Source organism: Quercus lobata, chromosome 10 (assembly GCF_001633185.2).
Source record: "Quercus lobata isolate SW786 chromosome 10, ValleyOak3.0 Primary Assembly, whole genome shotgun sequence".
In the NCBI taxonomy this organism is placed as follows: Eukaryota; Viridiplantae; Streptophyta; class Magnoliopsida; order Fagales; family Fagaceae; genus Quercus; species Quercus lobata.
Genome location: NC_044913.1, coordinates 14,503,155 through 14,531,107, shown reverse-complemented (window position 1 = coordinate 14,531,107; position 27,953 = coordinate 14,503,155). Strand labels below are relative to the sequence as shown.

At 33.5% G+C, this 27,953-nt stretch overlaps 2 protein-coding genes across 3 annotated transcripts; one reads left to right on the top strand and one right to left on the bottom strand.

Annotated features, from left to right (window-relative positions):
* Window positions 1-27: 27 nt before the first annotated feature.
* Window positions 28-25,350, bottom strand: LOC115963610 (transcription factor bHLH79). Of its 2 annotated transcripts, none has more exons than XM_031082681.1 (6): window positions 24,670-25,350; window positions 23,807-24,010; window positions 23,536-23,601; window positions 22,817-22,885; window positions 22,653-22,730; window positions 28-269 (listed from the first exon to the last, which is right to left on the bottom strand). In XM_031082681.1, the coding sequence occupies exons 1-6, from the start codon at window positions 24,976-24,978 to the stop codon at window positions 144-146; spliced, it is 852 nt and encodes a 283-aa protein (XP_030938541.1). In that variant the 5' UTR covers window positions 24,979-25,350; the 3' UTR covers window positions 28-143. The 2 variants fall into 2 exon arrangements, with proteins under 2 accessions (XP_030938541.1, XP_030938540.1); XM_031082680.1 differs by lacking the exon at window positions 28-269 and adding an exon at window positions 19,509-20,017 and having other exon boundaries at window positions 24,670-25,341.
* LOC115963611 (germin-like protein subfamily T member 2) lies at window positions 18,120-19,052 on the top strand. Its single transcript, XM_031082682.1, has one exon. The coding sequence runs from the start codon at window positions 18,228-18,230 to the stop codon at window positions 18,894-18,896; it is 669 nt and encodes a 222-aa protein (XP_030938542.1). The 5' UTR covers window positions 18,120-18,227; the 3' UTR covers window positions 18,897-19,052.
* Window positions 25,351-27,953: the final 2,603 nt, after the last annotated feature.

The window sequence follows — 27,953 nt, the reverse complement described above, 5'->3', positions numbered from 1 at the left end:
ATTTCATATTACGATTTTAGGACAATAAAAGAGACTAGGAAACACACTTCAGCATTAGACATGGAGAAACCTACAACACAGCTGCCCTTTGATTAGAAATGATTAAGTACTAATTCTTCTCTAATCTGCTTACATGCACGAGACTATGTCGCTCTTTCAAAACTACCACCAACCTGCATGTGCAGCCATTCAGGTTGTGAGCTTTGAGCATATTCCCCCATTTGTGATCCAAATATCATTCCAGAAGCATCAAATGGCTGTGCACCAAGCTGAAACACCACATTAATTCGTTAGAAAAGTCCTACAGCATCTAATTCCAAAAGTCTTCTTTTTGGATCTGTGATACAATTAAAAAAATGATATTCTCTTCACAAGAGGATAACTTAATATTCAAAGCAAATTCCTAAGAGCCTATCCACCAAAAAACTAGTGAGTAAGAAAAAACTGAAAAGTATGATTTGGCCCTTGGGAATAAAGTACAAGCCAGCATTACAAATTGAACCTAAAGATATAGATATTATAGATGTCCATGTACTAAGGGTATTTGATTTAAAGTACTGAAAGGGATAAATGAATTTAGGTGGAAGAGTGGACCGATGTCCAAGGGTGACACCAAATGGAGAGAGGAGTTGGCATAATCGTGCTCAACAAAAGCCAATGATTGCACACAGAAGCTCACATATATGTTGGAAGCTATTGAAAGAACAAGTAGAGCAGAAAAAGAAGAATAAAGTGAAGGAAAAAAAAAAAAGAAAAAAAAAGCCAAACAACTATATTGGTCCTGAACCACGTGAGAACGTTCAATTTCATTGTTAAACTACTGGTTGTGTCAATTTAGTTGCTTAAGTTCTAATGATAGTTCAATGTTTACCTTGTTCCCACTGAATATTAACCACAGGAAGTAGTACAAATTTTGCCTCTTTCAAAATCTTTGTTCCTCGTAATAGTAAGGATCAAAGTAAACTCACTCAATTTGAAAAGAAATTCACAAAAATGAATCAATTTCTAAAAGGGAAGTGGGTGCAAGTGTAACATACAACCATTTCCATAGTATTGGAATTAAATTGACACAATTAAAAGTTAATGGACGAAATTGAACTCTAACATACCAATATAATCTAGGGACAAAAATAGCAGCTTGCCCAAATAAAATAGGTAAATCAGAGGATGGCTTCATCGTAGATGTGAGCTAATATATATAGAGTTCTTGTAGTCAGCCCAATTATTTGGTAATAGCCATACTTGAGATCCACATCAATTATCAACATCATATCAGAAATATTCACATATTCACTCTTTCTTTGACAAAGTTTGAAGCAGTTAAGGTGTTGGCCAATGGTCCATAAATTCATAGCTTAAACACAACAGTTTCCATTGCCACTAAATGTTCTTCAGAGCACCCAATAAGGCCATGACTTCTAGAGCAAAAAAAAAAAATCTGAAGGCATTAACAGACCAATGGAATGTAAAAAGAAATAGGATATGGGAGTGGTGGCATAAATCTAAGAAGGTAATGACACAGTGAAGGGCGGCTTCAAGCTGAGCCGTACAAAACTTTGGTTAGAAAGTCAATTTTTCACTTTTAATGAAAATTTTGCAAATGTATTAGAAACACCTACTGAATTTGCAATGAAACAATTACAGGCATAACGCATAAGAAAGTAAAACATACATGGCTATTTAGCGGGCAAATTAAGTTGTGTGTAAATTATGATTCATCAAAATATAATAGGTTACTATAGCTTTTCTCATTCTTAAAATCATTACTTCGACTTTTGGCAGACCAAGAACTTCATCTTAGAATTAGAGAAGCATTGCAAGAGATTTCTGTTATTCAGTTGAATGTTGATATATAGTAATGTTCTCTTGACTCCTTGAATTGTTGATACATTGCAATATACACAAAAAACAAAAAACAAAAATAAAATAAAATTGTACCAGACTTCAGAGATGATTTCAGCATAAGACCTCAAACAGAAAATAATCAAGATTAAAAGCCAATTACTTGAGATTTTGTCTTATCTTATCCTAGACTTTACAACCGAAGAAAAAAAAAAGAGAAAGAAAGAAGAAGAATGATGAAATGAAATGCCTTTTTTAACTTTAAAACATTGTAAATTCACTCATGCTGGTGTTAAGTCTAGAGACAATAAGTATGTATATCTGGTAATACAACAACAGGCCACTTAAACCATTTCTAAACCCTGATTATCATTGTCTTCTCACTCCCTTGAAGAAAAATCTTGACAAATTACTGATTGGAATATCCGTAGGAGCCAGTTATATATCTGATGAACTAATTGACAAATCTTTCCAAACAAGCCAGGTACTGCATTGAATACTAAAAATAGCCGTGTAGCAAAGAAGTTGATAAATTTGTTTGCACAAACACAGAACCCCTACGATCAGGATTAACCATAAATTTACGATGAATAGCCAACGGGGAGGAATGATTGTTGAGACAAGTAGCTCAATAGCAATGATTCCAAAACTAGACAGATGAACCTGAATGTATGGCACGGTACTCAGAGTCTGGAGGATGTAGTGTTATCAACACATATGCTGACATGCAATGCTGTAGACGATTGTAGCCACAATGAAAACCAAGATGGTACCAAAATGTGTTTCAAGTGGAGAGATGTGAAAGGGTTGAAAACGTAAAGTAATTAAGCCACCCAGAACTGGGAAGAGGAAGACAAGAACTGTCTGAAATGCTTCGAAGAAACCGAGAGCTGCATCACTGGCACATACACAAACAAGAAATCCTTCAGCTTTAATATTACTTTTTCTTGCAAACATAAGAAAATCAAAATGCCACAAAATCCACTTAAATTTAAAAATAAAAAAATAAAAAATAAATTAAAGGAAATCACCTCAGCTTTATTAGGTTTCTCTTTCAAACCTACCAAAATGATTGCAATACAACTTGAAGAGATGAACAAACCACTAACAATAGTATTTCATTCACCCTTACTCCAAGAAATAATATCTGAAAATTTATCTTATCAAGAATTCTAAAAATTCACTCTTTATATGTGCGTGACTGCAATGCTGAGTTTGTAATAATTAAAGTCATTCAATAAGCTACAGGTTTGATATAAGACTTATTGTTCCTCAGTCATGCAGAAGTATTGATCATGCATCCAACTTGAGGAGCTACAGGAGGTAGTACTCTCAAGATGGGAGTAATAAGTTTCTCTGGTGCTACAGGAACACGCTTCCTAGAGCTCAGTAGAAGTCATGTCCCTTCTTTTGGAAGGAGTTGTGTGTTCGTGTCCCTTCTTTTGGAAGGAGTTGTGTGTTTCCTTGGAATAACAAGTTTTTCCAAGGCAAGTGGGTTTTGTTTTTTCTGGGGTTTGGGAAACAGATATCAATTAGAGCTTCGCCTTTTGTTCCTTCAAGAAAAGCAGTGCTTTCCGTTCAAAGTTTTTACAAGACGAAGTTGGGAGTATCTTCGAAGTCAGGTGTTCATGAAGTTGGGAGTATCTTCGAAGTCAGGTGTTCATGAAGATGGGAGTAGGACTGAATCGGTGAAGGTGAACCACAAAGCACAGGTAACGGCGCACGGTCCAGCGGCAGCGCTCAACACTGTGAATCCGAAGGACACTATGAGTGAGCAATTAATGGATGAAGCCGTTAATTTGGATGCTCCAGAAGTAATGCATACAGTAGGGAAACGTACAAAGGGTGTAATCAATGTCTTATTATCAACCCCACAATTTTCGGGTAATCATAATATTGAGAATCAAGGGGCAGTTTTTTCAGCCAAAGAATTTGATGCCAGAATAAATGAGATTGATTCAGAGATGGGAAAATTTGATCACATTAACTGCGTGACCCAACCAAGCAATATTTCCCAAGATATCTTAAGTGAGGCACGTGAGAAGCATGTGTTAGCCAAACCACAATCCCAACGGCAAGTGTTTAATATGGTCAATATTCCGGACAAGGAAAAAAGCGCAACAACAACAATGAAGGGTAATGAGCCAGATCAGTCCAATCAACCTCCACATCGTGCCATTTGGAAACCACCTCCATGGCCGATCCTAAAGGTGAACTCTGATGATGCAATTTTCTGGGAACAAAATTATGTGGATGTTGTTTTGGATATAGGAGGTGGATTAGTGTTGCTTTGGAGATCGACTATTGATGTAATTGTGGAGGGTTTGGGCACAAATTATATCGATACAATGTTTCAAGAAAAAGATAGGGCGGGGATTGGAGTAATCATCCGAGAATGACAAGGAAAAGGCTTGGCACACATGGTTGGAATCATCCCTCTCCCCCTAACTGTCATAGAGCTTGAAACATTAGCTATATTGAAGACTTTACAGTTTGATGCGCTGATCTGAGTTTGGAAGATGTCACCCCAGAGGGAGTTTCAGAGATTGCAATGAATGCTTTGAATGCAAATTCCCAGTCTTTAGAATCCTTTGGTTTACTTAGTCGTGATGTTAAATGTTTTGCAAGTTTATTTCAATGTATTAGGTTTTCACATGTTCGTAGAGAAGGATTGTTGTATTCTCACATTAAGAAAAATGACAATGGGGTTATTCATAGTCTAGCTAAAAATGCATTATGCATACCAGATTTTCAAGTATGGATGGAAGATGCCCCATCTCATATTAGTTCGATTTTACAATTAGATGTAGTTGTTTTTTATTAATAAAATCCATCAGTTTCTTTCTCAAAAAAAAAAAAAAAAAAAAAAAGTATTGATGTTGAAATGTAAACAACTACAACAATCAAGCCTTAGTCCCAGAACTTATGAAGTGGCTTGGGATCCTCAATAGACTAATGAAAGTTGGCCACATATTTTATTTTCCGCATTCTGTCATATCCGAAATCATGCTCTTTGGTCAATTCTATCTCAGAGTCATCTTGGGAGTTTAATGTAGCCAATGAAGGACTAAGCTCAAGCATAGTATTCATTACAGTTTTGCCTTTGAATACAAAATTGACCATAACATGTGAATTAAAACCCATATTGAAACCATTTTAACCTAAGGACACATATAACTAAACTTTCAAAAACAAAATTTTTTTTTATTGAATTTCACACACAGATCCTTAGAAGAATTTTGAAGTGGTAACAAATTAATCTTCAATGGTTGCATCAAACCCTTAAAAAATAAATAAATAAATAAAAACAATTATGCAGCCATGAATCTTGAGTCCTTCACAAAATATTTTACTAATAATGGTAGCAATTGCTTGATCTTGAATGAATTGTTGAATTGTTTGATTTTATTATATATATATATAATGCCCAATTTATATGTGCCCCAAAATTACTTGGGCCAGCCTCAGCCCTGATTATACGGTGATGCAAATTAATTAAGGTTAGAAATTTAGACAGTAATCTTACCTCAAAACGACAAACTTTGTTTGTGGGGCTGACATTGGGTAATGGCATTATATAAGTTGATTTATACTCCTTCATTATGAACGTGAATAGAAGTAATTTTTTCTTTGCAAATATTAGATAAATTTTTGATAATCTAAAGAAATACTGTAATTTCAAATTCGCAAAAAGAAAAACTGCAAAAAGGCATACTCAATGGATATTCCAAAATAAACTAGCCAAACACAATATCAAAGATTAATAGAAAATTATGTAAAAAACTGCAACCAAGAATGCCAAATTTGTGCTTGAAGGATTCCAAAACATTGTGCTTGAAGGTGATGCTTTGGGCTTGATTCAGGCGTTGAAGTTACAAGAACAGAATCTACCTCCGTGGGGTCTGCTGATAGAAGACGTGAAAGTGTATGGAACTAAGTTTAGAAGATTATTGTATTCTCACGTCAAGAGAAATGGCAATAGTGTAGCACATAATTTGGCAAAACATGCTATACGCATACCAGATTTTCAAATATGGATGGAGGATGTTCCATCTCTTATTGTTCTGTTTTTACATTTGGATGTAAGTCATTTACGTTAATAAAATTACATGAGTTCATTCTCAAAAAAAAAAAAAAAAAAAAACCAAATTTTTATTCAACAAAAAAGGGGAAAAAAAAAAAGAATTTTTACATAGAAACCCTTCAAGAACACCATTCTTGGTTCGATTTCAACCATAGCAATAATCATCATAACAAACAGGGTCCTATTATATTACAGGCACTGATTTTCACTAAATTTCATTATATGCCATACTCCCACCTTTGCAATGATTAAGAGTCTATTTGGAATCCGTTTATTTTGCTGAAATTAAAAACTTTTTACTGAAAGTACTATAGATAAAGGTAAGAGTTAGCTGAAATAATACAGTTGACTCATAAATAGTACCAAAAAATGCAGTAACACCCATAAATAACAGTAAATAAAAAATAAAAAAATAAACTGAAAAGTAAAATAAGTTGACTTTTTAATTTTTTCCAAATACATGCTAAATAGATTATTAATTAGTAAATGTCAATGATGGGGACCCATTTGGAATTCTTTATATACACGATCTCTTTGAAGATGTTGATGGTTAAAAAGCTCTGGAAAAGACATTACTTTACCCATTGCTTTCTTCATTTAATATTCGTTTCAATCAAGAAAAAAAAAAATATAGACTAGGTCTTCCCATATGTGCACAAAAACACTATATATATATATATATATCTCTCTAAAAGCTAAAATGTAGTATTTATTGTTGTTACGCTTCAATTAAGCCACATCAGTGTCTACATCATTATCATTTATTTTTTTTCAATTTTCCTATAATTTGGTTTTTTTTACATTTACTTTTTTTTTTTAATATTTAAACTTTCTCCAACTTTTCTCTATCCCTTACCTTTTTATCTCCCCACTACCCTCTACCTTAATATCATTTTTCATTTTTCTCTTCATTTTCCTTTTTCGTTTTTCTTTTTGTCCTTTTTTTATTCATAACCTCTTACTATAAATTTGTCATTCTCTCTTCCATTTTTTACGTTCTTTTTCCTCACAAAAAAAGGTTCTCTCTCTCAATTTTTTGGTGGATTATTTTTATTTTTCTTTTATCTTTGCTTTAGGTTGATAAATTTTTGTATTCTTTAGAACTTTATATTGAGCTGATGCAATTTAGTTTTGTGATTTAAGTTTTTTTTTCTTTCTTTAATTGTTAATTTTATTACATGTGTTTTTCATTAAATTTTTAGTTTGGGTTGCTTTGAATTCACCTATTTAGTTGTTCTATATATGTTATTTTTGTACAACATGACATTTGTTCTATGAAATTCCTTTTAGACTTGATATGTTATCTTTTCATTTGATTTTTTTTTTCTCTCCTCATGTGCAGTGATTGACTTCTAACAAAAATGATTCTATTTATATATTTAGAAATCTATTTCTTCTTAATTCCAATAGTTTAAATTTTGTATGAGACATAAGGAACAAAGGGGTCCATAATGCATTTGTGTTCTCCTTATATCATGATAAATCTGAGTAGTTGAATAGTGTGATTTAATTTACTACTATTACATATTTTTTCCTAAAAGCAATATACCATCGATCGTAAGACCAAATGGATATTTCAAAATTCATTTGCATGATTACTTTGCTGTGTGGTGAGTTGAAACATTGTTGGGTAATGATGTACATTAGATTGTTTGTGTAGCCTCTTGACTTGCAAAGGGTAAGTATTGATTTATGCTAAATTTTTAATTTTTGTTTTTGGTATTCTTTAGAGCTATAATGGTCGATAGGTCTAATGAGGCTCCATTAATTTATGCAAGGCTTCAATATCACCCAAATGACAAGCAATAAAACAAGACAATTCATGTTCAGCTTTTAGGTTTATTCTTTCAAAAAAAAAAAAATGCTTAGCTTTCTAGTAATCACCAATTCATTTTGTTAACTCAACATCATAAAGCAACTTTAATTTAGTTGTATGGATAGGGTTTATCATTTTTCATGTTGCAAAAATTTATATATATTCAAGCTAAAATCAATAGCACTATAACAATTGACCATTTAAATTCAGTCATATCCTCCATATCATTAAATTATTAATATTTTCTCTCTTTTATTTTTTAATTTTTAAAAATTAAACATATAATGTTTTAATTAAAAACAAATAAATAAAAAAATTCCTTATAAAATCGTACTCTTTTTTTTTTTTTTTTTTTTTTACATTTACACTTTCTCTAACATTTCACATTCCTTTCACATTTTCATCTCCCCACTACCCTCTACCTTAATATCACACTTTATCTTTCCCTTTATCTTCATTTATTTTGTTTCTTCTTATTCTTATCATCTTATTATATATTTTTCATTATCTTTTCTATTATATATCTCTATGCATAATTTTCCCTCACAAAAAAGGTTATTTCTCTCTCTCAATTTTTTGGTGGATTTTTTTATTATTTTTCTTGCATCTTTGCTTTAGGTAATTAATTTTTTGTATTTTTAATAACTCTACTTTGAGTTGATGCAATTTTGTTTTGTGTTTTGTGTTTTAAGCTTTTTTCTTTTTTCTTTTTTGTTCTCTCTGATTGTTAAATGTTATCCTATTGCATTATAAAGAATATAGTGTTATTTTATTACGTAGCATGATTTGCATAATTTTATCATATAATAATTTTACATAAGTTACATAGACAATAGAAAAACAATAATAATAATAATAAAATATATATATTTATTAGATAACTCAAAAAAATTATCACGCACAACATGCGGTTCTGTGACTAGTCTATATTTATATATTACTAAAAACTGAAATGTGGCATTTATTGCTACTGAGCTCCTGTTACGTCACCTCATTGCCACGTCATTTGCCACACAATTATTATTTATTATTTATTCCTTTTTTTTACCCAAAAAAAAAAAAATATATATATATATATAGATTATTGACTTTACATATTCATCTTTGTCGATTTTACCATCTATATATATATATTTCTTTTTTATTTCCAATTTTTTCCTATAATTTTTTTTACATTCACTTATTTTTTAAATATTTACACTTTCTTCAACTTTTCCTCTTTCATTACCTCTTTATCTCCCCACTACCCTCTACTTTAATATTGCTATTCATCTTCCTTTATTTGTCTCTTCTTATCCCTTCCCTCTTACTATAATTTGTCACTATTTTCCATTCTTTGCATAATTTTCTCTCACAAAAAGGTTCTCTCTCTCTCTCTCTCTCTCTCTCTCTCAATGTTTTGGTGGAATTTTATTTTTTATTGCATCTCTGCTTTAGGTTGATAAATTTTTGTGTTTTTAAGAACTCTAATTTAGGTTGATACGATTTAGTTTTGTGTTTTAAGTTATTATTATTATTTTTCTCTTTGATTGTTAAATTTTATCTGATTACATTATAAAAAATTAAATATAGTAGATAAAAATGAAATTGTATTTCATTACATAACATAATTTGGATAATTTAGTGTTTATTGTTATATCTTTTAATTTTTCTTATTTTTTTTCTTCTCTTCTATTTTACTCAATATTGAAATTCAACCACATCCTCCTTATCATTAAATTATTTATATTTTCTCTCTCTTTTTGTTTTAAAAAATAAAAAATGTAATATTTTACTTAAATTCAAATAAAAGAAAATTGTGCTCATCAAATTATACTCATTTTTTTTAACATTTACTGATGAGAATCAACAAGCATTCAAGGATCCATTACATGTTCCAGTTGGGCCTATTACTAAAGCAAGATCCAAGAAGATCAAAGAAGCACTTAATGGGCTGATTCAAGAGATTTGGGCTAATTCAAATGCAGGACATTCCAAGCTGGGCCCAAAGGAAGATGAAGGCATAATAAATTTAATTCAAGCTATTGAGGGCTGATTTGGCTTAATTGGGCTTGATTTATGGCGTGGATTAATGGCTAATTGATTTTCCAGCTCCATATCAGTTAATAGATATTTTTCCTATTCTGAAGCTTCTAATTTCAGACCAAATCTACCTTAATTTTAGGCTTTTATTATTTAGAACGTTTTTTAACTATTTTCCTATTTTGGATTTGCTAATTTCAGACCAAATCAACTTTTAATTAGGGTTTTATTATTTAGTACGTTTTTAGATTTTCTATTTTCAGTCATGTCTTATAAATAGCATGCACTCATTGTAATAGAGGGGAATTATTGAATAAAAATCAGAAAAAATGTGAGGCTTTACTCTTCTTTTGGTTCTTCAAGAGCTGTGAACTTATCAAGGATTATTCCTTGTGGCATTCAAACTTTATACCTTTGCTTTGTGATTCAATTATAATCATTGGGTCAAGGTGTTACACTTATACATTTGGTTCGCATATCGATTATAAACGTCGGGTTAAGGTTTCTATCAAAAATCTGAATTTTAGTTTTCTTGGGCAAATATTCCAATATTTTTGTTGGGTCTCAAAGCGTGTTGATTGAGGTTCGCATCATTTACACTTTCTACAACCTTTCTCCTTCTCTTTAGCTTTTCATCTCCCCAAATATTCTACCTTGATATCACTCTTTGTCTTTCTTTTTATCTTCCTTTATTTTGTTTCTTTTTATTATCATCATCTTAGTATAAATTTTTCATTCACTCTTCCATTCTTTACATAATTTTCTCTCCCAAAAAAGTGGTTATTTCCCACCCTTTCTCCCTCAATTTTTTGGAGGATTTTTATTTCTATTTTTCTTGCATCTCTATTTTAGCTTGATAAAGTTTTGTATTCTTTAGAACTCTATTTTGGTTGATGGGATTTAGTTTTGTGTTTTAAGGTTTTATTTTATTTTATTTTTTTTTATGACTTTGATTGTTAAATATTATCATATTGCATTATAAATAATTAAAAATAGTATATAAGAATGTACTATTATTATATTACATAGAATTGTTTGGATAAGTTAGCATTTATTGTTATGTATTTTTTTTTCTCATATCATTTTATTTAACATTTAAATTCAGCCACATCCCCCACATATATCATTAAATTATTTATATTTCCACTCCTTTTTTATTTTAAAATTTTTAAAATATAATTTTTTGCCTAAATTAAATAAATAAAATTGTCCACATTAAGTGGAATAATGCTAGGGAAACACTCATTCTCACACCCAATGCATCAAAGGAAGAATGAAATACAAAACAAATCAAGTTAGAAACACTAAATAAATAAATAAAAACTAATAATGCATATTTAATGTCATAGAATCATCATCAAATTTTGGAAAACAATAGGTTGCCAATGGAGAGAGAGAGAGAGAGAGAGAGAGAGAGAGAGAGATGGGGTATAGAAAAAAAACCAATACAAAGTAATAAAGAGCAGATAAAGAAAAAAAAAACCCAAACGTCAATTAGTAATCGTTGATTGGAAAACAAAGAGGTTGTAAGGAGAAGTAAAAATTAAAATAGAGATTACCGTATGAAGAACATTAAAAACTTTACAGTGTAATAACATAAACCGTTAAATTCACTTAAAAAATTAAATCAACAATCAACAATTAAATATAATCATAGTACTAAATTTGAATTTAAAACTAATCAAACTCTAACTATGGAAACCATATTAATCATAACTAAAAAAGAGATGTTCTCTGATAGTAGTAGAAATTACATAAGAAATAAAGTTAGAAAATTTAAAAATCCACTTTTTGACATTTCATTTAACCTTATTTATAATATATATATATAATTTTCATACACTATTACTTTTGAAAATCTAATGATCAATGCTACCTCTCATTTATCGTCTTGTTATGCAAATCATTAGTTAGTAAATATATGATAATGGTAAGAAGCGTTACAAATGAGATCACTAAAAATATATATATATATAATTAATTAGCTACTATCATTATGGAGTAGTAGTTTATAATTTTACGCATCCAAAAAAGTGAAATATATAAAGTTTTCTTAAAGGTATGTGTAAAGATTCACTATATATATATATGTAAGGACTCAATTTGTAACGATCCCCAAGGAGTATTGGGTTCGAACGTTAAAGGCCCAAACAATAAAATTTGTAGAGAGTGGGCTAAAAGGCTAGGCCTTGGTGAACGGACAACCGTTAGTCATAGTGTTCAGGATGATCATACAGAGGTGAACTGTGCTTACCCAAGAAGACTTTCTCCTCGACATAGCCTGGGTGGCTCTGGTTCTTGGCCCCTTCTCCCAGCCCCCTCTTCTGGATTGCTTCCTTCTCCTTTTATACTAGCCTTTCTCCTCCCTCCAACGTCCACGTGTAGGTTTAGCTTTCTAGTGTTGATACTTGTCCTATCAACCCATACCCAAAGTGGTTGGGGGTGGTTGTAAAATCTGAAAAGCATTGCTCTGCTAGGTGCAGAGTACTTAATTGCAATAATGGCAGCCTTTCCCTTATCCTTTGCCACCACACTGTTCAGGGGTCCTTTCCCCATCAATGCGGAGGTGTTTAGCTTTTCCTTGAACCGCTCCTATATTGTACTCACGCTTTCTTCTAGGAGCACTTTGGGATGCCGAGGACAAAATCGTCCTCGGTTATATCTCTAGGCCATTTGAATTTCCGTTGCATGTCCTCGGCAACGCCTCTCCTAGGCGCGGGCCTTGGGCCCTAATGTAAAATGGGTCGGGATCACAAATTCTCTGGCCCCACAATAGCCCCTCAAAATCCTACTATCCGGCCCCTTGGATGGAGAGGAGGGTTTTGGTGACGTCGGGCCTATGTCACGACTTGCCAAGTCTTGTCCTTCATCAATGCCGGAGCTTCTTCATTTGCCTGGGACACGCTCTTGATTATGAGACATTCTTTTAGTTTTACCCATGCCGCATTCCTGCCATTTCGGTGCACGAGGCGCGTCTTTAATAAGGTCTCTTTACAAGGCGACGCAAATCCAACGGTTGAAGACGGCTTTAGGAATTGAGCGGGACTTATCTCGTTTGTAGTTTTTCTTGGAGATTTGTACAGATTAAATGTCGTCAGGCTTGCCCTCCATATAAGAAGCACGATGGGAGGTCATTTCCTTTATGTACAGACCCTTTAAGCTATTCAAATTCCTAACACCCCAGTTATGCTCAAAGTCTCCACTACCAGTGTGACTGAGCCCTAAGGAGTGATATGGTCAAGGCTAGGATGAGGGTGAAGGGACTACACCCTCTACAGAAGCCTTGGGTTTCTTCGAGATTCAAGATGGCCCGGTCAGGGTAAGGGAGACAAAGACTCAAGACACTTCTTCCCCTTGATAAGGCAAGAAAGGAGCCTCTTCTTTCTTCAGCCAAAATCTGAAGCAGGTGGAGGTCGCATCAGAGTTTTGGTGCGACAGCACTGAGATTTCTCATCGCCAGTACCATCCGTTCTCGCTCGATTGTTGCTAACATGATACTTGCTCGATTGCAGTCAAAGCTGGTACGGGGATAAGGCATCCCTGCTTCTTCCTCTCTTCTATCACTGGTGCCACCTAAGTGCCTCCACTTCTTCTTCTCTTCCATCGCTGGTGCCACCCAGGTGCCTCTGCTTCTTCTTCTCTTCCATCACTGGTGCCATCCGGACGTGCTTAGTCGTTGCTAGAGCAAAATTGAAGGATTTATCATTCCCATGTATCTTCTCTTTTTTTCTTTTTCTTTTTTCTTTTTGCTTCTGTAGTTAGCTTCTGGTATAGGCTTGTTTAAGCCCCTTATTGTACACTGTACTATTTCTTTGTCTAATAAAAGATGACTTTATCCCATTTTGCGTGTTCTTTTTTTTCTGTAATAGTTATTTTGTGGATGGATGTGCTAATGTCCTTTTCTTTTGAACAATACTTAGGGCCGAAACCCTTGTTAACGAAGAGCTATCACTTTGAACTTATTAAAACTGACAGGCACAATAATGTCGACTTGAAGTAGGTTAACCATATGAGACTAATCAGGATAATAGCTGAATGCTCTGTATTGCATATGGGGTGATCACCCGAGGATGGATAACCTAAAATGAACTATCTGAGAAGGTCGCCGGGCACTAGGGTGCTTTGCCACGTTCCTGACAACATTCATAACCTTAACTTGTTTTTAGCATCCGGTCTGAGGACCGAGGTATGACTGTACCGGGTTTGAACACTCGGTTGTGTTAGTTTCCTTAGACCCAGGGGTCTGAGGACCGCGCGGGATTTCCATTTTGTCTAGGACTTAAGCCATTTTCTAGTGACTAGTTTCCCCATAGGTTTGAGTCCGAGGACCATGCAAGACCTTGGTTCTGTCCGAAATTTATATTTTCTTAAAGTAGTTAGTTTCCCCATAGGTTTGAGTCCGAGGACTATGCAAGATCTTGGTTCTGTCCGAAACTTATATTTTCTTAAAGTAGTTGGTTTCCCCATAGGTTTGAGTCCGAGGACCATGAAAGACCTTAGTTCTGTCCAAAACTTATATTTTCTTAAAGTACTTGGTTTCCCCACAAGTTTGAGTCCGAGGACAATGCAAGACCTTGATTCTGTCCAAAACTTATATTTTCTTAAAGTAGTTGGTTTCCTTATAGGTTTGAGTCCGAGGACCATACAAGACCTTGGTTCTATCCAAAACTTATATTTTCTTAAAGTAGTTGGTTTCCCCATAGGTTTGAGTCCGAGGACCATGCAAGACCTTGGTTCTGTCCAAAATTTATATTTTCTTAAAATAGTTGGTTTCCCTACAGGTTTGAGTTCGAGAACCATGCAAGATCTTAGTTCTGTCTAAAACTTATATTTTCTTAAAGTAGTTGGTTTCCCCATAAGTTTGAGTCCGAGGACCATGTAAGACCTTGATTCTGTCCAAAACTTATATTTTCTGGTCCCTTGGGGATTAGCCCCTTGGCATATGTGTGGGGCATAAACTTTATGTTAGAAGCCCCTAGAACTGCCATGCCACTGACACTTCGAAGTGTAGCCCCGAGTGGAAGCTGTGTTAGGGCAACAACCGCGTGCTGCTAGAAATGATAGAGGGGCTTTCGCATAGCTTGCACCACTGCCAAAGTTATTTCTCTCGAGGGGCCCTCGTTGACAGGGGCTTGATCCTTCCATGACTAACCGCCGCATGCGCCAACGCACAAGCCTTCCCACAAATGGCACCAATTGTAAGGACTCAATTTGTAATGATCCCCAAGGAGTATTGGGTTCGAACGTTAAAGGTCCAAACAATAAAATTTGTAGAGAGTGGGCTAAAAGGCTAGGCCTTGGTGAACGGACAGTCGTTAGTCATAGTGTTCAGGATGATTGTACAGAGGTGAACTATGCTTGCCCAAGAAGACTTTCTCCTCGACATGGCCTGGGTGGCTCTGGTTCTTGGCCCTTTCTCCCAGCCCCCTCTTCTGGATTACTTCCTTCTCCTTTTATACTAGCATTTCCCCTCCCTCCAACGTCCACGTGTAGGTTCAGTTTTCTAGGGCTGATACTTGTCCTATCAGCCCATACCCAAAGTGGTTGGGGGTGGTTGTAAAAGCTGAAAAGTATTGTTCTGTCAGGCGCAGAGTACTTAATTGCAGTAATGGCAGCCTTTCCCTTGTCCTTTGTCACCACACTGTTCAGGGGTCCTTTCCCCATCAATGCGGAGGTGTTTAGCTTTTCCTTGAACCGCTCCTATACTGTACTCGCCCTTTCTTCTAGGAGCGCTTTAGGATGTCGAGAACAAAATCGTCCCCGGTTATATCTCTAGGCCATTTGAACTTCTGTTGCATGTCCTCGGCAATGCCTCTTCTTGGTGCAGGCCTTGGGCCCTAATGTAAAGTGGGCCGGGATCACAAATTCTCTGGCCCCACAATATGTATGTGTGTTTGTGTGTGTATATGAAAATTATTAGATATTCACGAAGTATCATAAATGCGTACTCCCCCCTCTCACATTAATTATGGGTCCCAACATGAATTTAATTAGTGGGACCCACCATTCATGTGAAAAGAGGAAGTACGTATTTATGGTACTCCGGGAATACATAATAATTTCTCGTGTGTATAAAGGTAAAAAAAAATATATATCTAAGGTTCTTATTAACTTAAAAACTAATGAAAAACCAATGGTTAATAACTAAAATTATAGTATTAATAAAATATTTAATGAGACCATTTTAAAAATTTATCACGTGCAACGCGCTAGTATGCGACTAGTTCCATTTAAAAATTAAGTCTATTTGGCCAAGTCAATCAATATATATATATATATATATATATATATATAAGCAGAAACCTCATGCAAGAGAGAATGGGGTTTTGCCATGTGGCACACTCTATGAAGAAAATTGAAATACCCTTAAGCCATATTAGAAATAAGAACAAATTTAAAAGTGGAGACCCTTTATTTTCTTTCGATCAATGTTTCAAGACTAATTTTTGTTACATTTTTTATTCAATGTTTTAAGACTACTATTTATTTCATTTGATTCAATGTTTCAAGACTTTTCATCTCTCATACATACAAAAAACTCTTTGCATTTCCATTCATCCTTTTCACTTTTACTCCTTCATATACACATGTCCATAGCCTTTCATACCATCCCATCTCAAATACACTTAGACAAAAAATGATGTCATTTACCTTCAATCTTTCAATGACTCCTACATAACTCCAACGTTGCAGTATTATTTTATTGCAACATGTATAAGTAGGCCATGACTAACGAAGGGGGCTTGCATTTTTTATTCAATGACGGTAGCTTATGGTTTTGATGTTGAAGTTAGACATTGTAGATTTTGTGAAGGTTATGATTTGCTTGAAGTCTTTGGGTGTTTGAGATTTTAGTTTGGGAAAGTTATATATGTATTTTATTGCAACATGTATAAGTAGGCCATGACTAACGAAGGGGGCTTGCATTTTTTATTCAATGACGGTAGCTTATGGTTTTGATGTTGAAGTTAGACATTGTAGATTTTGTGAAGGTTATGATTTGCTTGAAGTCTTTGGGTGTTTGAGATTTTAGTTTGGGAAAGTTATATATGTATTTTATTTTAGAACTAAAGAAAAAGAAAAAGAAACATTCTAATTGATCATTTATGAAGTTAACTTTTTTTTCTTTTTTTTCTTTTTTGTTAGAATTCATAATTTGTAGGTTTCTTTGTAAGTACTTTTACTATTATTTTGTGCGATATAAGCCATAGTGATAAAAACAAAAATCGATGGTGACTTAGAAGTAATTTTCGCTTTTTTTTTTTTAAAGGATACGGAAGCCCAACTAAAGACAATTGAATTTTGATAAATGAATGTGTTTTTAGCAAATTTCTCTTTGTTTAATCACGTTCTATTTAAGTTGATACTTACAAATGATTTTCCTTAATTTCATTAAGATAATTAGTTGGGTGTTTGTGATCAATGTCTCCATATTTTGTCGTAAGAATAGAGTGATTGAGAAAGTGTTTGGTAGGTTGCTTAAATTTATGTAACTTTAGGATATAAAAGTATTTTATATTTTAAATTCTTATTTGTAGATTTCAAAATCATTTATTCAATTTGAAAAGTAAAATCTACTATTAACGGTAAATATTATAATATATTATAATCTTACAATGTTATACAATTTTTTAAAATAAATTATGAATTAAAAAAAATCAAGTTTTAAAGTATTTAACAATATTGTGGGCAAACATAAATATTATACAATAAAATAAGTATTAAGTATTATATGTAGATTTTAATATACATAAAAATGATTTCAAATGAAATTGTAAAGTAGTTTGCGCATTGTGCGCAAGATATCATCTAGGTAAGCCTAAATATAGATACAGACTAGTTCTTCCCACTTATCCAACCACTATAACGAGTAAAGACTAAAGTTCTCTCCTTAAAAAAAGAGACTAAAGTTCTCCATAAAGAGCCAAAATGTCCAAGGTTGAAGGAGTCAATGAATTGAAATTGCAAGTACCAGACCCCATTCACATTCATGTCATAAAATGATAAAACCCTTTCCATTAAGTCATTGAATTATTAATTTACAGCCATTTACTCCAAGATCAGTTAAAATCCTCTCTCTTTTAAATTATTTAATTTACAGCCACCTACTCCAAGACAAACGTTCTAGAAAATAACTAAGATTTTTCATCTTGCTATCTTTATAAAATACAACTAATCCTTCAACAGTTTCCAAGCTGGAGTGCTGGACACCAATTGCGAATCCAAAATTAAAAGATATTTTGACAACTGCCCTCCTTCTTCAGTTGATTTTGTTGCTACTTGCGTGACTTGTCTGCATCAGCAAAACTAGCAAGGAAAGACTATTGGGGTTGTTTTCACATAGAAAGAGTGTTATATATAGAACCATTATCTTCATTCTTCAACCACAAAACCAGCCCAAAACTTTTTCTTTTACAATCTTGTATACTCTCTAATAAACAGGAGCTTGTAGCACTAGCAGCCATGATAAAATCATCAAACTCAGCCCTCTACTTGCTATCTTGCCTTACAGTGTTGCTGCTTCTCCCGGTGCCTTCCCTATCGGCTGACCCCGATCAATTACAGGACTTTTGTGTTGCAGATTTGAAAGCATCCATGTCGATCAATGGCTTCCCTTGCAAACCAGCCTCAAAAGTTAGTGCAAGTGATTTTTTCTTTGATCTGAGCAAAGAGGGTGTCACTAACACATCAAACTTAAACTTCAGTATCACTTCTGCAAATGTCCTTACATTCCCTGCTGTCAACACTCTTGGGATCGCAATGAACCGTGTAGACTACGGCCCTGGAGGACTCAATCCACCACACTCTCACCCTCGTGCATCTGAGTCTGGTGTGATCATTAAAGGGAGAGTACTTGTGGGGTTTGTGACAACTCAGAATGTGTATTACTCCAAGGTTTTGAAACCTGGTGAGATTTTTGTTATTCCTAGGGGACTTGTACACTTCCAAAAGAATGTTGGAAAAGGGAAAGCTCTTGCATACACCTCTTTCAACAGTCACTTGCCAGGGGCTGTGATTCTCGCAACAACTCTCTTTGGTTCACAACCATCAATGCCTAATGAAGTGTTAACTCAGGCCTTCCGAGTAGAAGATTCTGTTATCAATACCATGAAATCTAAATTTGGTTCTTAAGACAAGGCCTTCCTGTTAAGGTCCCTTTGATTTGAAGATTTTGTAATACGATGTTTGAGATTGCCTGCCTCCCATTTGTTGGGCTGTGTAATTCAGGTTATCAGTGTATGTTGTTTTAATTATTGATTGATTCTATAAAATTTGTTGCTTTGATTATGCCTATGTTGTTATGTTTATTGATGAACTTTATGATAAATGTTTTCACCTGTGAGTTCAAGTATTGAGTTCTAAATAAAACAACCGAATCTCCCTCGCTGTTAAATAAGATACCTTGAAGAATATAACTCTGAATTCTGATACAATAATCCAAGCGTCCTCTGTCAAACCCCCCACATACAATGACAGCAAATTGTCACGAAGTACTTATAACTCAAATTAATTTTCATCTGGCTTGATTTTTAAGTAGAAAGCAATGATTTAAATTGTCCTTAATGGCTTCTCTCAAAACTAATAAAAATAAAAAATCTTCCATGGCACTTGTCAATTGTTCACTCTGCACTTCAACATTAGTTGCAGTTTTAATGACTCCAAAATTTTGCATTTTATTTGAATTTATTTCATTACCATTATTGAAACATGAATTTGTACCAATTAGTAACATATTTAACAATGAAAATGAAACTTTGGAAAGCGCAATTCTCTCATTACACAGTTTGGCATGAAATTGTATCAATTAGTAACATACTGTAACAATGAATAAGAATTTGTAACTAGTTCCAGAAAGCAAAGTCCTTTGCTTACACGGCTTAAGAACTAAATCAACCTAGGAGATTTTGTCTGCGTACTAATACAATTGACTAAAGTTTATCTAGTAAGATGATACATAAAAAGATTAATGCATTTCTACATATGATTTCATATTACGATTTTAGGACATTAAAAGAGACTAGGAAACACACTTCAGCATTAGACGTGGAGAAACCTACAACACAGCTGCCCTTTGATTGGAAATGATTAAGTACTAATTCTTCTCTAATCTGCTTACATGCACGAGACTATGTCGCTCTTTCAAAACTACCACCAACCTGCATGTGCAGCCATTCAGGTTGTGAGCTTTGAGCATATTCCCTCATTTGTGATCCAAATATCATTCCAGAAGCATCAAATGACTGTGCACCAAGCTGAAACACCACATTAATTCGTTAGAAAAGTCCTACAGCATCTAATTCCAAAAGTCTTCTTTTTGGATCTGTGATACAATTAAAAAAATGATATTCTCTTCACAAGAGGATAACTTAATATTCAAAGCAAATTCCTAAGAGCCTATCCACCAAAAAACTAGTGAGTAAGAAAAAACTGAAAAGTATGATTTGGCCCTTGGGAATAAAGTACAAGCCAGCATTACAAATTGAACCTAAAGATATAGATATTATAGATGTCCATGTACTAAGGTTATTTGATTTAAAGTACTGAAAGGGATAAATGAATTAAGGTGGAAGAGTGGACCGATGTCCAAGGGTGACACCAAATGGAGACAGGAGTTGGCATAATCGTGCACAACAAAAGCCAACGATTGCACACAGAAGCTCACATATATGTTGGAAGCTATTGAAAGAACAAGTAGATCAGAAAAAGAAGAATAAAGTGAAGGAAAAAAAAAAAAAAAGCCAAACAACTATATTGGTCCTGAACCACGTGAGCACATTCAATTTCATCGTTAAACTACTGGTTGTGTCAATTTAGTTGCTTAAGTTCTAATGATAGTTCAATGTTTACCTTGTTCCCACTGAATATTAACCAGAGGAAGTAGTACAAATTTTGCCTCTTTCAAAATCTTTGATCCTCGTAATAGTAAGGATCAAAGTAAACTCACTCAATTTGAAAAGAATTTCACAGAAACGAATCAATTTCTAAAAGGGAAGTGGGAGCAAGTGTAACATACAACCATTTCCATAATATTGGAACTAAATTGACACAATTAAAAGTTAATGGACGAAATTGAACTCTTAACATACCAATATAATCTAGGGACAAAAATAGTAGCTTGCCCAAATAAAATAGGTAAATTAGAGGATGGCTTCCTTGTAGATGTGAACTAATATATATAGAGTTCTTGTAGTCAGCCCAATTATTTGGTAATAGCCATACTTGAGATCCACATCAAGTATCAACATATCAGAAATATTCACATATTCGCTCTTTATCTGACAAAGTTTGAAGCAGTTAAGGTGTTGTCCAATGGTCCATGAATTCATAGCTTAAACACAACAGTTTCCATTGCCACTAAATGTTCTTCAGAGCACCCAATAAGGCCATGACTTACAGAGCAAAAAAAAAAAAATCTGAAGGCATTAACAGACCAATGGAATGTATAAAGAAATAGGATATGGGAGTGGTGGCATAAATCTAAGGTAATGACACAGTGAAGGGCAGCTTCAAGCTGAGCCGTACAAAACTTTGGTTAGAAAGTCAATTTGTCACTTTTAATGAAAATTTCGCGAATGTATTAGAATCACCTATTGAATTTGCAATGAAACAATTACAGGCATAACGCTTAAGAAAGTAAAACATACATGGCTATTTAGCAGGCAAATTAAGTTGTGTGTAAATTATGATTCAACAAAATATAATAGTTTACTATAGCTTTTCTCATTCTTAAAATCATTACTTCGACTTTTGGCAGACCGAGAACTTCATCTTAGAATTAGAGAAGCATTACAATAGATTTTCTGTTATTCAGTTGAATGTTGATATATAGTAATGTTCTTTTGACTCCTTGAATTGTCGATACATTGAAATATACACTAAATAAATAAATAATAAAAATAAAAATTTGTACCAGAATCCAGAGATGATTTCAGCATAAGACCTCAAACAGAAAATAATCAAGATTAAAAGTCAATAACATGAGATTTTGTCTTATCTCATCCTTATACTTTACAACTGAAGAAAAAAAAAGAGAAAGAAAGAAGAAGAATGATGAAATGAAATGCCTTTTTTAACTTTAAAACATTGTAAATTCACTCATGCTGGTGTTGAGAGTATAGAGACAATAAGTATGTATATATCAATTTCACGCAACTGTGAAAAACTAAACCACTTTAGCATGAAGCATCTGGTCGTAATTATCCATTTTCCTTCGAAGTTCCTTCAAGTTAATACAGGGTGATCAGATGATCATCTACGTGTACTTTTAATTGAATGAAACATTTGGTCCTAATTTTCCATTATAAAAACAAGGACAGAGTTTTCCTCCAAACACATTTAGAGAAAGGTTCCTCCAATCCAATACATGGCAATGAGAGGATCATCAACATTTGTTTGACTCATATTATTAAGCATGTGTGCAAAAGGTCATCTGATTACCATGTAATGGGTTGGAAGAGGTTCCTCAAAACCTATTTGGAGAAAAACATTGTGCCAAAAACACATATGGCACAACTTTTTTTTATGCCTAGAAACAGAACTGTGCTCTCTAATGGAACAGATTAGAGCTAAAAGTTGTCCATAAATTTTTTTTTTTAAACTGCACTCTGGATTTGACTTCAGGTGCTACCCAAGTTTGATAAGAATCTAGTATTCAGGTGACTAAAAACTCTGTTTCAGCAAGACTGATGATGATCATGTCAAAATTATTGTTGCTCAATAAGCAGCGCACTGTAAATTAACAGATCATAAATGTATTCCTAAGATGATTTTTTTTTTTTTTTTTATAAGTGTATTCCTAAGATGATGTATCAGGAAAAATAATTATTTGGGACAATCCCTTTGTGATGACAGATATGTCAGGCAATCAATCAATGTATTTAAGCTTACATCTTTTGGAGGAAAGCCGTCCATGACAGGGTTCATGCCCATCCTTGAATTAACTGCTTCAAGCTTCATTGACAGGAACTGTGAAATTGAGTACATATTGTAAAAGTTCAGGTTCAGCAGTCTAAAGGAAATTAAAGTCATACAGTGGCAAAGGAGATATGTACCTCAACCTGGCGTTGCAGTGACTGGATGTAATTAATTATCTCATCAAGTACAAGTGCTTTTCCAATGACCTGTTCCAAGGGAAGTACACTAAGTCAAAGCTGACTTTGGACTCAAACCTTCGGATTTTCACAAAGATCAAAATAGGATTAAGCTACTCATGAGGTAAGAAAACATGAAACATAACATTAAAAAGACACAAAATCAGCGGGAACCCCGCCTTCTTCCAACAAATGCTTGCCACTCAGCTGGGCAACTTCTTTATTTCAACCAGGGGGCAAATCCTTATTACTACTTTCAACAGGCTCCATCATTAATTTTTTATATGCTAAATTATATAGCACTTAGCCAGCACAATCTATAGTAATAGACTAATAGTACCATAGGAACCACAGACACTTCAAAACCCCTGGCGTGTCCATGTCCTAGTCAGACTCGCCAAGGGACACCTCTGGATGTGTCCTCATAATGTTGGGAGAAAAAAATTTTAATTTTAGATATGTTTTTAAAGATTTTGATAGTTGTTATTTATTTTAAAAACTTATAAATAAACCTAAAATATGCCTATAAATAAATAAAATTACCTAAAATATAATAATTAATTAGTTGTAGTATCTCACTATCTCTACTGTGTTGTGTCCTAATTTTTCAAGAATTTTCATGTCTCGTGTCCATGCTTCATAGACCCATATTAAGCAACCAACTAGAGAACAAAATATACCTTGTTACATCCAGGGACCAAATCTTGGAGAATCTTCATCCTCTCACTGATCTTCTCTCTCCTTGCCTGCCAGTATGGGCATGGTAAGTAACACATTTCCAGAGTAATATATTACCATACATATCTAATCCAACAGCAACAAGTGTACTGTACTAAAGATTGAAAAAATTCCATATCAGGAACTAGAGCTCCCATGAAATTTTAGTTCATTATTTTCAGAAATTATCCAATGATTGGAAATGGCAAGTTCACGGAGACTGAAGGGAATTACTCTCTCTGCTAGACTATGGCTATCAGTAGCTTGGCCCCTTCTTGCTCTCACATGGATATAGTCTTGCTTAGGTGGCTCAGAAGGTTGAGTGCTTTCTTCGGCTGGTTTGTTATCAGCTGCTGAACTAGCTTCCACTTCTGCCTTTGAACCATCATTGTCATCACAGGATCCAGCTACTTTCATCCGTTTACCATTTGACTCACTCTGCTCCAAATGAATAAAAACTGTCACACTAAAGCCTTAAAAATCAGCATAAAAATTAAGCACATTCACAAACTAAATTAGTTTCCCAAATCATATCCCATTTCATCCTAATCACATAGTTCTTAAATCCACAATTCAAAATTCCAATCCATCCCCTAGTTGGATATTCACATCTAAATTTTCAGCTTAAAGGAGAATAATACAACAAGAAATCATAGATATATTAACCAAAAGCAAAAAGTCCTAACCACTTACAAATTACACAAAAACAAAAAAAAAAAAAAAAAAAAAAAAAAAAAAACAGTTAAACACCAAGAAAATGTTGTAAAAGAAACCACTCAAGTCCAAACATTTCCATTCTGCTTCATCCTTAGTTTAACACTAAAACCATTCATCATAACTTTATTTTCTCTCCATTTCCTTCAATACCCAGATACCAAACACAGAAAAACATGAACCAAAAACTTCAAAAACTTGTTGCATTACTGTAGACCCAGTACTCAATTAAGCTTAAACCTACCCAAAAAGACTCAAAAATCTTTCCTTTTTTCTCATATCATTGCTTTCACTTTCCTCCCTTTTCTCAGCAACCAAACAAAGATAACCTAACACAACATAACAAAACAAAAAAGCAAGAAAAACGAATGCGAGAGACGAACCAACAAGTCATTGGCGCTACTAGTGGAAACCATTTTCGAAGACTCATCCTCGGAGCTCACTTCTTTTCTCTTCTTCCTACCACCGCCACCACCGCCACTCTGCTCCGTCACCGTCGATTCCTCGGCCGACCCATCCCGGTTCCCGGAGCTCTCAGCAAACCCATTTGGGTTCGGACCCAAGTTACCCATCCCGAGCCCCAGTGACCCGGTTCCAGGCTCCGAACCACAAAATGGCCATAGCTCAGCCAAGCTGTAAGCTGCAGGGTTGGCTGCTGAAAATGAGGACTCGCTTACAAGTGGAGGATCCATTTCCAGTGACCCGAACTCATTCAGCGTAGTGTGACCCAAAAGAGTTCAGAGTTTGAGCTGAGCTTGAACTTTCAGCTCCCAATAATTTAAAAAAAAAAAGACTCAAACTTTGAATATATATGTATCAGACAAAAGCTTCAAACTTTTTGTGAGTTTTGAACAATATTGTAACTCTGAGAGAGAAACAGAAGGCTTTTATAGAATGGGTTTTGTGTTATTAATATATAACAAGAAGTGGTTTAGCAATGATAGAGAGAGAAAGTGTATCTGTGTTTTTATGAGTGAGAGTGAGAGTGAGAGAGAGAGAGAGAGAGAGGCAAAGCAAGATGTGATCCTTTTGCGAGCGAGAGAGAGCTTTCTTTATTTTTTAGGGGTGGGTGCGTAATGCGCACACTGTGCTTTTTAGGTTCTGAACTGTGTGAACAGTGAGACTCTGTGTGAGAGAGAGAAACAGAGATCTGCTAAGGGCAATAGTACGAGATTACTGTTTGGTGTCCAATGTGTGGGGCTTAAATCAAAGGAAAGGTTTCTGTCTATCTTTCAAATTATTTGGAATTTTTTTTTTGAGGTAATTTTTGAAAATTTTGTTGCCGATGTAATTTTTTATTCTATTAAAAAAATTTGTTTTTTATGAAAAATTTTAGATCATAAAAATATGATTAATGACATAACATGCATATCATGCAATTGTTAGGTTGCATGTTTAATATGTTCATTACCTGTCAAATTTAGTTCAAATTCGAGTATTGTTTACTATTTGATCAAAAAACTTATTTTTTTTGTAAAATCTTAGATTATAAAAATTTGAAATTTAAAAATTGAATTGATGACATAGCAATTTATTTTTTATGTTCTTGAAATTTTGCAAATGTAAAGATAAATAAAAAGATTTAATCAAACGATTAGATTTTTAAAATTTACACCTAGATTAACCATCCATTTTGAAAAAGTTTTAATGGAGAATTGAAAAAACTGTTAAAACAATTAATCACTTTTTCTTTTTTTAATAAAAAATTTTCTAAAATAGTTTACTAATATACATCCTAAGACCTAAGAATATATAACATGGAAACCCTAATAAAATAGGATTCAATTAATGTGTGCCCTCAAATCATTCATTTTTAAAAATATTTTCTCAATATTTGAAAAAGTTAACAATACTTTTTCAATTTTCAAAAAAAATTCAAAAATAAAAATTATTGTGTGGTCCACGTTAACAAAATCCAATAAAATATACGAATTTCTCTCCAAAGTAACTTTTTCTCGATCGAAAGTAGTAAGTGCATAATATGTGGTAAATACTATACTGTGGTCTGTGGAGCTGTTCTGTTATAGTAAATATTTGAGGGTATCATGCTACTGTGTTTGGCCTCTGGGTCTAGGGGGCTCTTATCAACACTACTGTTACTTTGATTTCTGGAATTTCGTGCTGAAGTTGACAATTCGCCTTTGCTCTGTTATAACTCCAAGATATTTATTAGTTACTACTTTACTCTCAAGTCTTGGCTGATAGTAAATACTATTTTAGTTTTTTCCTATCAAAACAGAAATTTGTCTTGGCTGAAACAAATATAGATTGTGAGACAGTGAGAGAGACTTATGAGTTTTTGGGTTCAGGTAATTAATTTTTTTTGTAAAAAGTGAGATAAAGAAATTTATTTATTTTAAAAAAATTAGTTTATTTGGTAAAAAGTAACATAAAAGTGGATTTAAGTAAAATGTTGGATGCAATTTTTGTTTAAAATTTATTTATTTATTAAAAGTTAGTTAAAATATAATTATGTTTCAAAAATAAGGTTTTAAAAAAATTATATATAAATAAATAAATAAATAAAATTATTAACAAAAATTATTAGTTATTTCTTCTTGTACTTTATAAATAAGGTGCGTTTGAATTAGGTATTTTATAAATAAGGTGCGTTTGGATTGCTTTTCGTGCATTTGCATTTTCAATTTTTTTTTAGCCGATTTTGTTGACTTTTCAGCATAAATAGTGCACGAGTATACTGTTTACAGGACCCACAAACATTACTTTTTAACAATTTTTTCATTAAAAATGGGTCCCATGGTACTATTTACACATTTAAAAATTATTTTACTACAGTGTTTTCAGTTTTCAGTTGTATCCAAACGGACCTAAGTTACTCTTTTTTAAATGATCACATAATTTAAATTAAGAGCTATTGGAGCCTGGGAGTGTCCTATTTCTTTTTGAATTCAGATCAGTGGATACAAGACTTATAGTGTATCTTTTACTATCGTTTTTTCTTATGCTACAACAAAATGATTTTGATTATTGTATCAAGTGAATGTTATATATTTAATACTTTTACTCTTTCTAAGTAGTTTTATATCTAAAAAAAACAAAGATAAATACACCAACAAAAAATGAAATATATACTATAAGGACCCAAAAAGAAAAGCTCAAGCCTACCTAGAACAGTGGTTCCCAGTCCTTCAATCGAAGCCTAATACAATGAATTTTTAGAGAAAATAAGCTTCTGAGTCAATTGCAATGTAAAGAAAGTTACAAGCCTAAGACTGATAGAATAAAAATAGCTAAAAAGCATGAAGAGAGTGACAATTCAATGTAAATTCTTCCTCGGGCAGCTCCGAGGATAGATCTCTTATTAATAACAAGGTTGATCTCTTTCTTACAAGTAAGGGCGGAACCAAGGGGGGAGGGGGGGCAAATGCACCCCTGTCTTTCCCCCAAACTCCTTTAATATAACAGTCTAACGCTTATTCCCCCCCCCCCCCTCTCCTGGCTAGATTCTTTGGATTAGTTTACTCTTCTTAACAAAGAGTCAAGAGATAAGTATTACAATTTATTTTGCTAAAAAAATATAAGTTTTACATATTATTTGAAAAAAAAAAAAAAAAAAAAAAAAAAAAGCAAACTGATAACTTAATTATGGACTCACAATAGTTTTTTTTTTTTTTTTTTCCTAATAATTATTAGAAGTCTTATGACA